General features: G+C 37.9%; 1 protein-coding gene across 5 annotated transcripts in view; it reads right to left on the reverse strand.

The window, feature by feature from the left end:
- The window catches only part of RNF130 (ring finger protein 130), a 54375-nt gene that overhangs the window by 34789 nt on the left and 1207 nt on the right, over positions 1-18379 (reverse strand). For all 5 annotated transcript variants that reach the window (XM_074838117.1, XM_074838114.1, XM_074838118.1 and 2 more), the window contains one exon: positions 9236-9430. In XM_074838117.1, the coding sequence (XP_074694218.1) occupies positions 9236-9430 (195 nt within the window). The remainder of the gene's footprint in view (positions 1-9235; positions 9431-18379) is intronic.

Raw genomic sequence — 18379 nt, forward strand, 5'->3', positions numbered from 1 at the left:
GAGGCAAGGTTTGCCGAGAACTAAGTCAGATACTCATAAGAAAGGTTAGTACTTTTCTAATGGCTGATATTTTTGGCTAAAGCCCTTGTAATTTCCTAGGTCTTTGAGAGTGCCTGCTGATGCTGCAGACACAGCATGGAGCAGATAGACTGCACTCATCTCAGTCTTGGGAAAGAACGTAATTCTCTCTTTAAAAAGCAGACAATATTTAATTGTAATGGAATCCTTTAATGACTTCATTCTGAAAAACTGAAACTTAACATACATTTATCTGAATAATTCCAGTGGAAATTTCAGAGTACTTAAAAAAAACCCAAACAAAATCCCCACCTTCCTAATAAAGGTAAAGAATGGTGCAGTCACTTGTAGGCTGGAGTCAGGGAACGATTCAGACATTGAAATGCCACTACCTATTTGACTGCAACAATCGGAACAGCATAGTGCTAATGTAATTGGAAATACAACTGCCCATCTTCGCAAACCAGACCTCCCTGTTCTTCTATTAAAATCTTGTAACTGTATGCTAAGCATTTCTGAACACTGTATATCACAGATAAAAATACAGCACCACACTATTCAGCACTGAGGAAAGGGATCAGTCCTATTACTGTGAGTGACAGATTTCTTGGAATAACATTAAGTAACAGTGAAACCACTCCAACAGAATTTGGGAGCCCACAAAACGTCAGCAAAGAAAACAGGAAATCACAAATGAAATGCTATGGTTATATATGAAGTTTTGAGAGACCGATCACAAGTTCTGTGAAAACACCAGAAGATATCGGAGCTCCAAGGGAGCAGAGGCAGAAGCAAGAATTACCCCTACAAGGTAATTTAGCCACAGAGGATATAAACCAAGGAACCCACAAGGTGAGGTGAGGGAAAGGGAAAAGGCATACTGAGCTGTATGCAGAGCTGCACTGCTAGAAGAGGTGGGCTTGGGGAGCACAGCTCTTAAATATAAATTCCATAGTACATAACAACACTGGTGAAAAATACACAAATTATTCAGATACCTTACGATTTTAATCTAAAATAAAGAAATTTGTCATGAAGAATATAAAACAGGCTTTTGGAAAAGCAGACACCAAGAGGAAGAGCCTTGGCATGTCTTCAGAGTGATTAAAACAGCTCTAGCTGCACATATTTTTATTTTGATCTAATCAAAGTAAACAAGAGCACATCCAAGTTGTCAACACACGAGTGCAATCTCAAGAGTAAAATATGTTGAGATGTTCCAAATCTAATACTTCTGAAACCAGAAAAAACCTGTAATATCTGTCAGTTATTTAGTTCTAAGGAAGGCAAGAATTTAATGCCAAGAAGATACATCAATTTTAAAATGAGACTGAATAGTGTTTTAAAACATTTGTCTTCCTGTTGCCTTTCTAATAATGAAAACATTGAATTCTCGTCTGTATGTATACATTTACTTTAGGATGCCTATTTTATGTAGTGTCAGACACTAGAACAGATGTTACATGAGAAAATCGTAAAGGACAGCCGTATATGAAACTGTTACCTAAAAGCTAGGCTGTCACGGGATGAATCAGTTAAATATAACCAGTGGAACCATTAGCTATCCCAAAACACTGAGCAGATATTTGCAAAAATCACGAGTCTCTTTGCTACACAAACCTACGCAAAAGAACCTGGAAAAAAAAAAAAAGAAATCTTCTGAGGTTAAAACTCGAATTCTCACTGTCTACTTAAGAGGACAAAGAAGTAGATATTCAAGTTTAGTAAGGAACAGGCTTCTATGAATTACAACCAAAATACAGTCAATTTATGTCTGAAGAACACTCGAAACTCTACAGCAAAAAGAGCTTCAAAAGATTTTACTTTTCCAGGCTAAGAAAGAGCACTGCACTATGCCCTCTAAATATGACTACATACATTTTAGTATTTTGCAATGTACCACGCATTACTGTACTGCTAACAGACATGTGATAGATGTTCATAAAGTTCTGCTCCTTGAAGAAAAGCAGGCATATGATTGAGGCATATGATTAGAAAACCAGAAACAGCAAGAGTAGCTTTCCAAAGATGGGCGTGACAATTCAAAATAAATATTAAAGCCTAATCAGATTCTTGTTGTGCTAGTCTGTAACACATTAAGTCCATACATGATAAATAATAATCCTATAAGCAGAAGTGATCTTTCCAATGCCTGCCTTCATTAACCAGAAACAATGCCTCTGTATAATGTTCTTGCCATATTTTCGATCAGTTTTATAATCTACTATGACCGAGAGTTCCTAAAAGAGCAACTAAATAGCAAAATCAGTTGAGGAAACTGTTGGGCCATATTTGGATTACAATTGCTGACACATTATTTCATAACCCAATTGCTCATTTCTCAGGGAGATGTTTCTTAAGTAGAAATCTGCGTAAGATCAAAACAGGTAGTCAGAGCTCAATCTTCCTGCTTCATTCACAAGTCCAAATCATGCTGATACATGTGAGATGGTGGAGCTGCTGGATGTCCTCAAGCTTGACAAGGTCCAGCTGTTTCTGCCACACCCACTGTACCCCACTCAAGAAAACCAACACCTAGAATCTCTCAAAGATACAATACAATACCAGTATGTAGGACAGGGGTGTCAGGCTTTGGCTTCACTGCAGATCATTTCCTCTCCACCAACCTCACCCAGAGAGCTCCTTTTCATCTTCTATCGTAAGTCATATGACACTAAGCACTGTTAGAAAAATTAAGAGCCTTCTATTAAGCTAGAAGATGCACCCACCTCTCCTCTAAGTGTCCCACAGGTTCCTGAATTTCTGCCCCGTTTTGATTTTTGAAAGCAAAAATATGCTATTTCAACACTTCTGATAGGCATCAGGAGGACAGAGTCACGGTTGGGCTGAAAAGTGGGGAGCACCCAGAGGGAAAATTTATACACCTCTGGAACCAGAACTGCAGCAGAGATCACTTAAAATGGTAAGGACACTGGGTTTGTGGGTTCCCCCACTTTTGATTGCCTTGATCATTTTACTTATATCACATATTCCCTTTCTGTAGAAGGACTTTTATCTTCTGGGAATTACATTTATATGTATTTTTTAATGCATGTGACCTTTTGGGTTCTTTACACTAGGGAAAACCAAGCCTAGATAAGGGAAAAGCAGACAGATGTTGCAATGATTTTAAAGACATTTCACAAAACTTTTTTCTCTTTTAGCAATGCTTCTTCGCATCTACTTGCACTACAATTTTTTTGAAAAGGAAATGGACATTCCACTTAAATAATGCCAGAAGAATAAAAAAACGTGGTACAAAGGAATTTATTATTTTATCATCCCCTTTCCACAATCTGTGCACATTCACATAGTTTTACAAAGCATTTAACCATGTATTATGAAGAGTAAACTGCATTCACAGTCCTATTTAATGAATACTTTTATTGTTAAGGTATTAGTATGCTAACAAAGTAGACCAAATTTTAGATTCAAACCTTGAACAAATGCAAATTAATAAAAAGCAGAAGTGTCACATTAAGTTTTAACTAGGGACATGGTGTAACCCCAACACAGGACACGCTACTGAGAAAGGGCTCCTTACATCACAATTTCACATATTTCTGAAATACTAAGTCTTTCTATCTTCAGAAGATATTTCTGCTTATTTGAAAACAACCTTTCATCAAGTATACTTCTGAACAATGTCCAAAACCCGTTAGATCTGGATTTAACATCCAAGCACATTAGTGTCACATTCTTGATTAATAAATAATATTAATATAATGTAGATCTTACTGGTTCATTCATCAGTTTAAGACACACTTGGATTTTGATAACTAAAAGTATCCATAACCTTGCATTCTGTAGTATGACCAGGTGCTAGCAGGTGGCTTCCATTTTGCTATTTCTGGATAGCAGTTTGTATTCCCTCTAATAGAAGCTGAAGGTAAAAAAACCCAGGGATTTTTAAGAAGGGCAATCTGTCATGCTCATGTATTTTCTTCTATCTACAGACAACTTCCATACAGATCCATCAATCTGGACAGTCATGCCAAACAAATTCAGCAAAGCAATGACAAGAGCCTTACCAACAGACACTACCAAATATTTTTAGAGCTTCATTACTAGAATATTCATAGATTAATATAATAAATTTGATTCCACCAAATCCATAGATTTTGGGAATTACTTTGCTGCTGGAGCTCAGACTTGGGATAAGAAAAAGAATGTAATTACTCAACAGTCACTAATAGTCCCATGGGCCTTTTCACAGTCACAGAACTAATTACCCTTTCAGTTGGCTAAGAAAAAATAAGCCTAACTGCTGCTGTTTCAGTTGTGGATGAGGCATATACCACACAGAAACACTGGTAAGAAGTTCTGCAACGCACTGAGGCTATGTTAGCTTTGTAAAGGGGTTTCCCTGGCTTGTCTTGAAGAGACTAGTGCTTCCTTATGGTCCAAAATCTGTGCTTCAAACACTCCTCTCCACGTCTCGTTAAGTGTCAGACACCTCCATCTACTGTGTGACAGATTTTCCTGATGGATACACATCCAAAGAAATGCAGTGGGAAAAAGGATTAACTATAATAGTGTTGACACTTGCGCCCCACAGTTTCAGTTAGCAAATATAAACAATAAACAGTATAAAATTATCAAAGATATGCAAGCTATGGTTAGACTATTGTTTTGCCTTTTTTAAAGCTTCAACTTTACTGACCCATCTCTCTAGGGTAAATTAATAATAATAAAAATTATAATAATATGGTAATATACAATAAAATGCATGTTGAGCTGTAGATTAAAAGTAGGTCTCTAACCCAGGGAAAGTTTTGCAGTGGATTTGGTACAGGGCTGAAATAGTCGTCAGCGCATATCTGTGCAAAATAATCTGCAATGCACCCTGCCACAGCTTTCACACATCAGTTCAGTTTACAGTTACGTGAAGAGACATTTGTGAGAAAAAGGCAAGCAGCAGAGGAAAAGATGTGCGGCACGCAGCGAGAGTGCCACAACAGAGGAGAGCAGCATCTCGACTGCCGGATCTCTGCAGTCTACCCTGCCCACTCGGAACGAGGGCAAGACCATGGAATAGCCATTAGATGGCAACAACTCCAAATTACTTCCTGTCCTTCCTGCCTCTGACCCAGTGACCTAAAATAATCCACATAAAATACATTCAGTTTTATCACAGTTCAAAGGAAGCACAGACCTCGCTTCCTGTGCTAGTGTGCTTTTTAGGTGAATACAGGGCCAGAAATCCTCCCCTTGAAAGGAAACCGTTTCTGGGAGCCAGTGTTGGGCAGCTCTCCGGCAGTACTACAGCAGGAGAACATCACCTTCTGTGCACATCACAGAACAGAAACATTCTTGCAGAAAATGAATGCATCATTTCTTTAGAAGTGCAGTGAAGATTGATCCTGATGAGATGCCTGCAGCTTGTTCTAAAGAGTTTACAAGATTTACCTGTATCAGATAAATCGTCTCTGACAAAGGTATTATATTAGAAGTTGTTTAAATACTTCAGGAAATTTCTTCAGCACTGATAAACAATAGTTATTGGAATCCAGCAACAACTTCTATATTTATCTTTTTGTGTCTATATTTGTTCCATAAATTGAGTATGAAATTTTAACTTCAGAGCCTTCCTTGGCTTATACTTTTTTCTATAAATCCAAATGAAGGTCTAGATTTTAATAAAGAAGTTCAATATCAAATTTAACTCTTTTGTACTTGACAGAACCATCTCCACCACACACAAACAAAAAAAGAATTAAAATGCTATTTTACCTGCATTTCCTTCCTATTCCATAATTGATTATAAAGGAGACAGCTACCAGATATTTTCTCTACCACTCAGGCTCTTTTTTACATTAGACAATCTTTGTTCTGCTTCAAGAGAAGTAGCAAGCAAAACCACTCATAAAACTGCCTTCCTGCCAGTGAAATCATAGTTTAACATAATCTATGCTAGGAAAGATGTCCTTCACTTACTTTGATAGAGGACACCTATAAAAATGTGTAAAATAAGTTTATTTTACATGCACACAGTAATACATATAAGGATATACACAGAGAAAAGAAAATAATGTTGCCAATAACATTAACAGAATTTTTTTAAAAATAAACTTCACCAACTCCTTAAGGTTGATACCTACTTTAAAACTTACTTGAAGTCGAAGGGGCAGACACTTAGTGGACTATCACACAAGAAAAAGCAAATTCTGATATTAGCAATAGAAACTGTTCATTTGACATTGTTATGATAGACTGATTCAAAAGTGACAGTTGTTATCTAGCCACCAGAAAGAATTTATAATCTGCTAAGTAACGTGTTGAGTATGAACAAATTTCCATTAAGATTAAAATTTTCAAATGTGTGTTCAAGCATATAATAACTTGGATAAAATATTAATCCAATAGGTGAGAACTGCTTACTGTGCTCTCTTCATACAGAATCACCTCTCTTCAGGTGGGCAATATACATAAATCCATATATTTTACTTCTTTTTAGCATAGACATTGCCTAAGTGGGTGACTGGAATTCATGCAAATATCAAAGTAGGAAAGCATTCAGTTCACAGAGTGCATTATCAGCAGTTGCTGCTTTCCTCTCCGCTTCACCAGGAAGGCAGAATATTCCTAAGACTTGGTACACAGCAGTATAAAAATTATGTTACAGTGATATAAAAATGATACATCTATTTTCACCTGTCTATGGAAAGAAAACTTAGAGGCATGAACCTGATCATAATACAGTTGCAAAATTGTCTTGTGAAGAACACATTTTTAAAAGAGGAATACTGCACAGCGCTAGACATCATATGGAAGAACCACCAACTTGGTGGCTCACCTTCATTTTCACTTTATATCAACTCAATTTAACACATATTTAACTGAATCAGCAGCAGAACAGCTATCAAATATACAGGGTCAACTCCTCCTGACCTTTAGGGACAGAAAATACTAAAGAAAAGAGATGTAGCACACCGCAATATCTAAGTAGTGGATGATGTGGTTGTTCACCACCTAAAGCATGCGAGCCGTGAACTGGTTGAAAAGGCAGAAAAAGGAAGACCAGAGAGTGCCTTGAATGTGTGTAAGACTGCTTTATACACAACGTGTTTGAATAGGCTCATCATGCAAGCATAGGTTCATGAATCTATATCCCACTTGGAATAATTCTGAGGGGAATGCTGGATTCCAAACCCTCCCTGTGCTGAGGCTAACACCAAAGGACTAGTCTACATCTTGGTTACACACATTTGCAGTTCCTACATCAAGCAAACAGGAAGTTATTTATAGGAAGCTCTGCAAAGTGCAGATTGCTAAGGAGATCCCTTACATGACCGTAACGCAATCAAAACAAAAGCTGTGGAGCGACATTCCTCTTCATTATAGTGTGGTGCTAAGGTGGTACTTCAGTTCTAGATAATTACTTTTAGTCTGTCGCATAGTTTGAACACTTCAAGCCCAATACTGAGTTAGCGCCTACAGCCCAAGTCAGTGACAGAGATTCCAGTATACCAGGGACTGAGTACATGCAGCTAAAAAACAGTATCTCAAACACTCGAAGATAAAATATGCATCATCTCCAGTAATTACATTTTTTTAAAGCTTGCCATGAGTAAGAGTAAATATTTGGAAGTCAACATGCTAAATATCAAGTATCCAAACAGTTGCCTGGCTAGCTTACAAGGCACCATTTTACCCACGGCAGCTCTCATGTTTCATAATTTGAGACATTATTTCAACCTACCAGAACCACTGGACCTACTGATACTATTTCAAAGGCAAACACACTCACCTTCAGAGCTGAAACACTGAGTGAACTAGGATTTCCTAATAAAAAACAGACACCATCCCATTGCTATGAAAGCAGCTGCCAAATCTAACAGCATTACAAGAAAGTATTAAAGTTATAATCAAACCCATTACATAATTTAACATGTAATAGAGCAAACAACACTACAGCCGTATTGTTATTGGTATTTCAATATTGGTATTTCAAAGAAAGACCAAAGCTGAAGGTTTAGGAAGGTTTACATCAGCAGAGAGAGAAGTGGCAAAAACCACAAAAGGAAGGTGGCAAAAAGTGTTTCACTAGAATATGGGACTTTTTGCCTGCAGATTACTTGCAAAAATGTCTAAGGAAGGTACCTAAGATAAAAACGGATTGTCAACAGGCTTTGAATTGCAACACAGAAGTCAAAATCTCCCTGGAAAATTCCTGTGGTATACAGAATTGGGAAGGTCAAACCTCATTAAACCAGAAGCCACAAGACATTTACTTCGTAAAAAAAAAAGAGAGAAAGAAGCAACCATAGCACTTCTTTAGTAAAAGAATTCAATTCTAATTGTGTGACAATATGCAGAGCAATAATTAGGAAATTCCAGTTTCCAAGCAACCCCCTATGCCTAAAAGAAAAAGGACTGAAAATGTTCTAGGGGGAAAAAAAAAAAAAGAAGTCAGCCAGCAGTACAGCCATCAAATATAGAAATAGGCCTTTTCTGATTAAGCTAAGTAATTCAAAATTGAGAAAATCTTCTGGGAAAACAAAAAATGTAGTCATCAGAATTGTGAAAATAATTTTTAACGAAGGAAAATGTTTACATATGAGGCTCCCACAGACTAAACTAACTCACTAGTAACAGCGAAATGTTACACAGCCCTAAAAGTAGAAATCTGTAGAAATCCAGATTTTCAGCATTATTCTAGACAAATTACAGATGCAACTGCTCTCCGAATCACTAGAGTTTTGTTGATTACTCATGGAATGGTATGGCACTCTGACACATTGTAGAAAGAGAATCCTCTGTAAACCGTCATTAAAAAAAGCATGCAAACTCAGATCCTGTTAACATCTGAAAGTCCCCACCATAACAGCCAGCTCAAGACATGCTACTATAAAAATTCCTCGGGTACAGATGCTTTGTAAAATTCTAGACTTTCCATTACACATTAGCTTTTCTTCTTCAGAAAGGTTTGAAACAGATTGCTCCTAAAATCTTGCAGATTTCGTCACTCCAAAACACTGATATTCCCACTGCAGAGAAAAGTGTTCCTTGTTGCATAAAATGTATGCTAAAGGAAAATAACTTTTCAGAATGATTGGCTTATTTCACTCTATTACATACCTGTAAACATCATTAGAGAACGGGCTGTTTCAAATAGCATCCATGCACTGCCAAGAGCTCTTTAGCAATAGTTTATATGGTAAAAGAGTACTTGGACAAAAAAGAATTATAGTGAAAGAGATTACGTTTTATTTACCTTGATGAGTCATTGTGACAGGTTCTTCACTGGATATATTGTTGTAAATGACCACAGCTGTGGCATTATGTGAAGCTGCTCGCAGTATTTTCTCTCTAAATGTACAGTTTCCTCGCTGTAGTAAAGCAATCCACTGCTTGGTGTTTGGTGGAACTTGGAAACGTGTTCGAGGGTCACAGCCCAGGCGATCTGCAACTGGAATGGGAAATACATTTACACAGATGGCAATTTGTTCAAACAGGGGAAAAAAAAAATCTAACTCCAAGTTTTGCTGAATTACTTAGCTGTTATGCACTAAGAAGCCACTATCCTCTTGTTAATAAAGCCTAAAGCTAACTGCATTCTTATGAAAAAAAGTCTAAAAAAACCCCAAGTCTTGCACACTGAAAGCTGTGACTATACACCCAAGAATCAGGCTCACTAACACAAGCTATTTTTAACTGTAGTGCAGCTAGAACAATGAATTCACATTTGAATCAATACCTGCCTAGAGGCTGAAAAACACTGGAATATGGTTCATATGCTTATAGGCATTTACAAAACAGCTGTTTATCAACCATTCTGGGGAGTATAACTTTTTCTTCCTTTCTAATACAGTCATAAATATCACTGCAGTGGGAAATATAACTGAACAAAGGAGGTTGTGAAAAAAAGATTTCAAAGTTATCTGCCACGTGCAGGCTACTGCAAAAAAGGACAATATTAAAAGTTGATCTTGTAAAACCCCATCAGCTTTTTATGTATGTACATTTTGTCTACAAGGAAGTGCATTCAAATTCATAGAAAAACAAATGGTTTTGCAAACATGACACTCAAGTTGTCAGCTAAACAGGTATTGATAGTATAAAGGAAGAGTAACAGAAATGGCAAATGCCAGGTGTCTGAATTCAACAGTATGCAAAAGCTCTTTTGTCCTTTCTGATGCCGTAATGTATCCTGGAACAGCCCAAACCCACACACAGCTTTGTACAAAAGGCACAAAATGCAACGCAGAAGATAACTTCACAGTACAGCAGCTGAAACGGATGAAAGACATTTCTGTTTACACAACTGGAAACAGAGTTTTAGTCTGATACATTGGTCATATCATTAAAGGATTTTAGAAATGTAGAGCCAACCGCAACTTATAATACAAATATATTTACCCTTTCAAATGCCAAGAGTATAAGAATCTTTGGCTACTAAAAATAGTTAGGATAAACAGCGATTCTTCAAGACATGAACAAACAATTTATTTGCATAATAGCTCTGACAACATTACAGTTCATAAGAGCAATTGAAATGAAGTGTCCCATAAAACTCTGCTTTTAAAGCAGGGAGTTTTTCAGCACAGACTATGGGATTTCAGCACAAGGTCTACCACAAAAAATATCCAGTTTAACATCAGCTGGAAACAAAACAAAAGATGTTTTTAAGCAGTCTGGGCTTAACATAGCTCAGGTTAAAACCTCCAACAAAGGACATTCAAATAGCTAAAGGATCTTTTCTGAAACAAGAAAGAAAATCTTTTGCTTGCCTAAAGAAAACTAGTGCAGATGAATCTATATTGTGGCAGTCTTACAGGAAGTTGTTGCATCTCTTTAATTTGGACAAGAAATGCCTCTCCCTGTTCCCCTGGAAGAAGGGTGGGGAGCCAGATATAAGCACATCCTTTTCACAATTGTTTTTCAAGGTTGTATTAAGACATTTCAGACATGTAGGCCTATTTACTGTATTTTTGTATTTGTGCTTTTGTTTTATACAGGGATCCGAGAAAATATGAAATATAGATGCCCAAAACTGAATTTTATAGAGCATTTTCCTCCATTACCCTAACATTATTACTCAAATCCCTTTGGAAATTGCTTGCTAGCACTGATCCACACACGTTTTGGAGCACCGGTGCCGGCTGTCATGAACAGCAATGATCACAGGAATGCACTTTCACATCAACTGCACTTTTGTAGCTTGTCTTTGTAGTCCTAAATTTAAGAGAACAGTACATTTTTTTAAAAGGAATTATACTCCTTTTTGAAAACGTGATAGAACCATAATATGGCACGTGTGCAACCCACCTCCATGTCCTCTGTTAAGACAAAAGCACACCTCCCCCCTTGTTTGTTTTACACTTAAAAATGCGGGAGGGGAAAAGCACTAGCAGACTATGATAGGAAGTTTCTCAAGACCTGAAAGCTAAAAATCCCATCCTTCTCCAGTGAAATCATATTCAAGAATCTCAGGTGTGATACATCCTTTAGAAAACACCATGGCCATAATTCCACAGAATCTCCTCAAACTGCCAAAAAGAACTCTGAAAGTAGACACTATGGCCAACATAAGTTTACTTAAAATAATATGGGATGGATGAAGAGCAGATTATGTACAGTTTGCTTCAGTACAATCATGCTCAAAACTAAAATACCAAGTGAAAACAAAAAAGGACACAAAAATAAGTTAATGGGCTATTAGAATGAAAAACATAAAAGCAATAAAGGCAAAAGGCACCTTGAAAAGGGAGGCAGCACTCTCAGAAGTCTGTTATATAGTTCAGTTTTACAAAAATTTATGTAGGCACCTTTGAATTTGTATGGCTTGAAATTTTTAGCTTAAAAACTGACAGAGAAAGTAGTAAGAGATAACAGAAACCTCATCTGTGGGAAAAGTAGTACAAAATTTTCTACCATGGCTGAGATCAAAGTCCCTCTCAGCTGTGGACACAGCTATGAAATGTTACTGGATAGAGCAACAGGATTAGGAAATAAGATATTAAGAGATAAAAGCTTTCCAGATATAGACCAACAAACACCACTCAAACGCATACAGCACGTTATTCCTGACCAGGTGGATTCAGTATGTCCTGATGAAAATTTAACAGCTGACAATATTATTTTAGCACTATTTAAGTAATAGAAAAACATTAAGGAAAATCTGGTTGGTTTAGATAAACCTGAACAGAGTAACTGCAAGTCACTTTAGATTTAGTGAAAAGTCACAACCCACTTTTCTTTACATTAGCATCCTATTACACTATAAAAATGTTAAGTAATCTTTTCACTTTTAACTAAACAAAATTCAGGAACAATATGGGAAAGTCTGAGTTTTTCTGCTGATCTTTTCAACAGACTTAATATACTCTGAAAAGAGTGGAAGTCTTATAATCACAGCCACCTTTCTAACAAGCTGGCTAAAATAAAACATCTGCTGTACACCTAACGTGCCAAGCACATCAGTTGGCATTGTAAGGGACACAGATAAACAGCATCAGCAAGAATCATCATTGATAGCTCTCCATTATCATGCCATCTATGCTCCGTTGTGCAATTAGGATCTAAAAGACTAGGGCTTGCAAATATTACCTGGATGATGTCCACGCCAGAATGAAAAGCAACTTCACATTTAATTAAAGTTATTCTAAAACAAATCACTTACACATAAAGAGATACAATCAGAAGTCACTCATGTAATTTCATCATTTCAGAAGATATAAGCATACAGAAAGCCATATACGTGTTTCGCTACAGGTGTGCTACTCTTCTGGCTTACTTGAACGACAAGTTATTTACTCCACTTTTCCTTTCTCCATGTCTACCTATGCACCATGGATGTGTTGGCAAAAAAACAATTTTCTGTTAGAAGTGGCAGCCTGCTGGGTTAAAGAGCTATGTACAATATTGTTCTAAATATCTCCCTTCCTACCTTCCTCTTTACAGAAGGATCAGCTGCGATTTAAGTATCTACCATTAGGCTGCACATTTGTTTTCAACTTTAGGAGAGCTTCAGTTCCCCCTTGCATAAGACACAGGACTGCTCAACTTACATATAACTGTTTCTCCTTAAGCATTTTTTTAAATTCAAGAGCCCTTCCTGCTGAAGGACTAACGTTTGTGACAGCATTTTAGGGATTCATGTGAAAGAAATGGTTAATAACGCAATAGATCCAATCAGGCTTCCTCAACTACTGCAGAAGTACTGGCGAGCTCACGTTGGCACCACGACAGTACTTTCCTCCTCATCTTTTTCAATTGCTTGACCAGGGCCTTTAGCCTTCCCTCTATGAGAGGGATAGCCATTCTGTGGGAGCAAAAATGAAATTAATAGGTCAACTGTCAGAGGCTTTGTCAGAAGTACGCACCTGCCTGAATGCACTGTCTCCTACTTCTGAGCTGCAACTGGGTTTGCTTTCTCTTATATACCGTGCGTTTATGTTGCTCTTGCATTGCTTAGAATGCAGCTGTGACGTCCCACTTCAGCCAAGGTTGCTACATTGACTTTGTCCCCTTTTCACAGAAAAAGGCCAGTGTCATGATCCCACACCCTGGGCATTAACTATTTGATTCCTTTTTTTTTTTTTTTAAAGGTCAGATATCTTGATATTGATTGCATCTTAGCTAATACTCTACTCTGCGGCCAGCACCAGTTGCCAGAGCTGCTCTGTCTCAGCTACATGTACAGAAATCATTTTAAAGTCTGGCTTTCAATCACTGTAATATAATAGGTGGAGAGACACCACCAGCAGATCTGGAGAGACTTGTTGGAAAAGAAAACAGCACATGGGAAGATGCAGTCCCATGCAGCCTGGGTCCCAAAGCTTTCCCTCCCTCCAGCAGCCACTGCCCAGGCAGGTGCTATGTAGCACACCTGACTGGCAGAACAGCCAGCCTTGTGCAATGTATTAATTATAATCCTGTGATAAAATTTACAGAAAAGCAATTAAGCTGGGAAATTCACAGAAGCAACACAGCAGCACTGATTGATTCTTATTTCAAGGAAGGGTACTAGTTATTTGCTATCCCATTAGGGTTCAATACATGCTATATATATATCTTTTCTTTCAACATATTACTACTTGTGTTACTATCAATATAGTCCTTTTTCAAGCCACTTACAATTTCCACTTTTAAAAAGTTGTGTCAGTGAGTTATGTACAGTGATATTTTACTTTCAAGAGCTATTTCAGGTAATTGCTTTGACTAAAGCTGGCTTTAACACTGAAAGAAACTCTTTGAACAAGACGTAATCCTGTTTCAGGGAAGAAGTTAAACAAAAGAAAAATCACCGAAGCTTAGAAGAATACTGTAATAGTCCAGATTTAATCTTGTTAGTTCAGTAAGTATACTACAATTATGGCTGTAAACTCCAATATATAACCTTCACTTTTGTTATCAATTAAGGACTACTAATTAAGCTGGATACTGAGACCAATGGTAAAAGATGGACGCATGGCACAAGATTTTTCTTCTGCTACTCTACTGATGTATTTGCTTTGTTGCCTTTTCCTAAAGCTTACCGTTTTGGATTCTGGGCCAGAAAGGAACACAAGATTCTGTCTGAATGTTACCTAAAGCTCTGCAGTTACCAGGAAACCGGCATTTTAAACCTTCTGCAGCCAAAACTTGTTCACACAACATGTTTATGAAGTGTCAGATGCTACAGAATCCTACAGTTACAGTACCATGCCAAGATATACCTCCATTCCTAACATTGTGCCAATATTGTTTCTTCCCCACTTCCACCTCTTTCTAACATACGTTTTTCCTCAAATTCTCAGTCTCCTTGCCCAGCCACAACCCTACTACCCCATCAGCTGAGATCTCCCCTGTCTACAGGTTCTTTCTCCAGCTCAGCTTTCACACAACCATCATCCTCCCAACATGACCTCTGGACTCTGGTCCCTTTCCATACCCCACCTCACCCCCTTGTTCCTGACCTATTGGCTCAGTGAGTCTTAATGTTTTCAAGTTTGGCTTTGAGTGTGATGCTACTTCACTTCCTATCATTCCCATCTCCAGTCCTCATCACCCTACCCGCTTCCCTGCTACCCAAGCCAGGTGCACAGCACCTCACCTCCTGGCAAGGTCCAACCATCTATGAGGGACTTAGAGAGCACACAGAACTGATGTTTCCAGTCCTCAACTGTGTGTCCAAACCCAGAATGACATGCAATAACCCAGGCTCATCAGTTGCAGAAGAGCCCTGTTCACCATGGAGAACATTTTTGAGGAAACTAAGCCACAAAGCAGTTTCTACCAAGGACCAAGTTTTCAATGGCTTCTAGCTTGGCTTGTCAAAGCTGACATGTAAAGGTCAGCCCCACAACTGATGTCAGGCACCTAATACCAAAGAAGCTTAAAAGCAGAGGTCACTAAAGTGACACAGGGCTGAACACTTACACGGTGCATGTACAGGCACTGCCATGAGTACCTAGGCAGCTACTGTGAGATGTTTGGGCTGAAATGCATGGTTCCAGAAAGTCACAAATAACTGAGGACGAGACTGAATGAGAAGTGCTCAGTAACCTCACTGAAAAGATGATATAAACCTGAACTAAACTATCAGAAAAGCTGCAGCAGGCTGTGAAGATGCATTTTGCTATCATCCTTCCATGCACAAGAATATTTTTTGATTATCTGCAAGCATTAATATCCAGAAGCTGTTTAAAACGCTCTTCTAGTAAGAAATTATTTAAGTCATCACAAAAGATTAACAAGTTAGAGGAAGAAAGAAAAGGAACCTGAAGCGTAAGAACGGAAGAGAGATTAAAAGAGAAACTCTGCTGCTACTGTGCATTTAACACGCTTGGAAAGATCCGCATACACAGGTGCTGTATTTACAACCAGCAGCCAACTGTGACCCACAGCTCGCTGGAGCTATGCTTTCAGAAGTCACATTCACAAGCGGTCACACAAATTACTGCCATATCACTTCCAGGGGAACATTGCTTTTGAAAGCCAGTATCAATTTCATACAAGGGTCTATAAAAAGAACAGGGAAAGAGTTTTAATACATCTATTAACATGACAGGGTTGAATTCAATTAAAGAAATTCTGCTAAAGAGACAGGAGAAGTGATTGAATATATCATTCTGCACTGAGATTTAAAGGATGGGTAATCACATGGGACTGGCAACTTCAAAAAGTAGTATATAAAATACTGGGCATTTTCAAGAACACAAGTTAACAAAAAACACTGCAGAGCACAACACTTAAAATCACAGGCTGTGCTATTACAAATGGTGTATGCTCAGCAGCAGATCACTGACCCCAAATCTTGAATTAGTAAATGAATTTATTTCCCTGCAGGCAACGAATAAAGCATCTTAACACAGCATTCAAAAAACTTGACATTAAGGACATTTCAGCTATAAAACATGGATGCCCCTGTCAACACCATCAAGGTGCTAATGGATCACCCACGTGGAAATTTCAAGAGATACCCCATGAATGGGTGAATGCCTGACATCAAAGCAGTTTCAAAGTCAAGGTAGCTTCAAACACAGTTGTTAACAGTTGTAGAGTCCTTTTCCTCTTATGATACATGAGAACTGGGGTAGAGCATTTACTGCTCTAACAGCTGAGGCTGGTACTAGCTACTCACGTTCAGAGCTGTTAGAAAAAAATATTTTGCAAGAAAGTTCTACAGCAATATTAACAGGCTGATAAAAAGGCATTAGAGCAATTACTCTGCGCAAGACAGCATCGTCTTTTACCAAATCTAGATATAAAAAAGCAGAATATAAACATAAGACCCTTAAGTGTTCAAGAGCATCTTAACTAAAAGCATTAAATATTCCAATCTTTCCTACTGCATGAAATATTTTTAAGCCACATGAAGCACACCTCAGCAAAATTAAAATAAAATGTATACTATATAACAACCTACATAGAACAATTCAGAACTTTAAAAGAAGACAACTGCTGCATGTTTGCTTTAGCAGTCTTCTGTCGACAAACAGAAGGACAAAACTGAATCTCTCCAACAACTGATGGCAAAGCTTTATTGACGGCAGCATGTCAAAACTGCAGAAATTTCACGATTCCTGCTGTGCTTCTTCACTGAAGTTATTAATCATAATACTTAGCAGTAAGGTATGAAAATGCTGTTTATGGACTGCTCAGAATTTTATTTAGCTCTTCTCTCATTATTAGCTTCCTGTGAAAATGCTGTCAGCCTCCCTCAACGTTTTAATCACACTTTAGTAAAGACCATAACAGAAGAAAGCAGAGAAAGTTACAGAAGCAGGTTAGAAAGTAATATCAGAAGTTTTGCTTGACAAATAATGCAGCTACTAAAAAAATCAAGTGCTTTGATACCTTGCATATATTAAAATTTTAAAAACCCTAAAAATACTACTTGCAGTAACACTGTTAATGTGCCTAACACTTTCAGGACAGCCTCCTGATTTCATATGGCATTGGGGTGTGTGCATTTAAGTGCGGAATACCAGGAAGCAGAAGAAAGGAAGACTGAGCATATTTGACGATAGCTGACTCAGAGCATAGTGAAGGTAGGATCTGAAGTACAAATGGTAATCATTTTACAGTAGACTTCCTGTTTCCTCACCCTTCCACCCAAAAATACGCTATATTAATATATTCTAGTTAATACTTTGTAAAGCTAATGAAACCAAGCTTCAATGAAACTGGCAAGCACGTGCTGATGCACAGTCTGGTTCACAGAAGCTTATAGCAGGCTGCATTTTGTTCCGCAGCAGCAAAGTATTTTCCTGATCTTAACATTTAGTAAATTCTCAAAAGCTTTTAATAATACAGTAGTTCTGCGTTCTCATTCTTTTAAAAAACTCTTAATACTCATCACTTGGAGTCTAGTTTTAACTGACTACATTATTTCCCTCAATGCATTATTCAGAGGTTTACTGTCCAGGAGACAGGTTGGGACCACTGTGATCCATCAAGTGGTCCATTTCTTAAAGATGGCAGTTTAGATAATGTCAAGGGTTTTCAAAATAAGATACTACTAAAACCACACCATTATGACTGAAGCTATTGGTTTCATTTCAGGCAACAGACAAGATAATACTCTCACTTGTTTAAATTAGCATTCTCTATAAACCCCAACATTTGTCAGAAAGCAATCTGTCACAACAGCTTCAATTAATAATACAAAAACTTATTTGAAAGCAGTGTTCAGTACCCCTCAAACAAGCACATTTTGGACTGGCCATGAGATGCTCGATGGCTTCAGTCCTTCCAAGCCTTGACGGACAGCTTAAACAGCATTTTTAAGAAACGTACACTGAGCGATCATGATTTCATGCAGCAGCAAAAGCCATCCAGATGCCTATCACAGCCAGATAGCGATGCAGCTGTTCTGAGATTCATGGCAACGCTGTAACCAAATACTGTTAACTCTCGCCACCGACTCTCT

The sequence above is a fragment of the Strix aluco genome, chromosome 13 (assembly GCF_031877795.1).
Source record: "Strix aluco isolate bStrAlu1 chromosome 13, bStrAlu1.hap1, whole genome shotgun sequence".
Classification (NCBI taxonomy): Eukaryota; Metazoa; Chordata; class Aves; order Strigiformes; family Strigidae; genus Strix; species Strix aluco.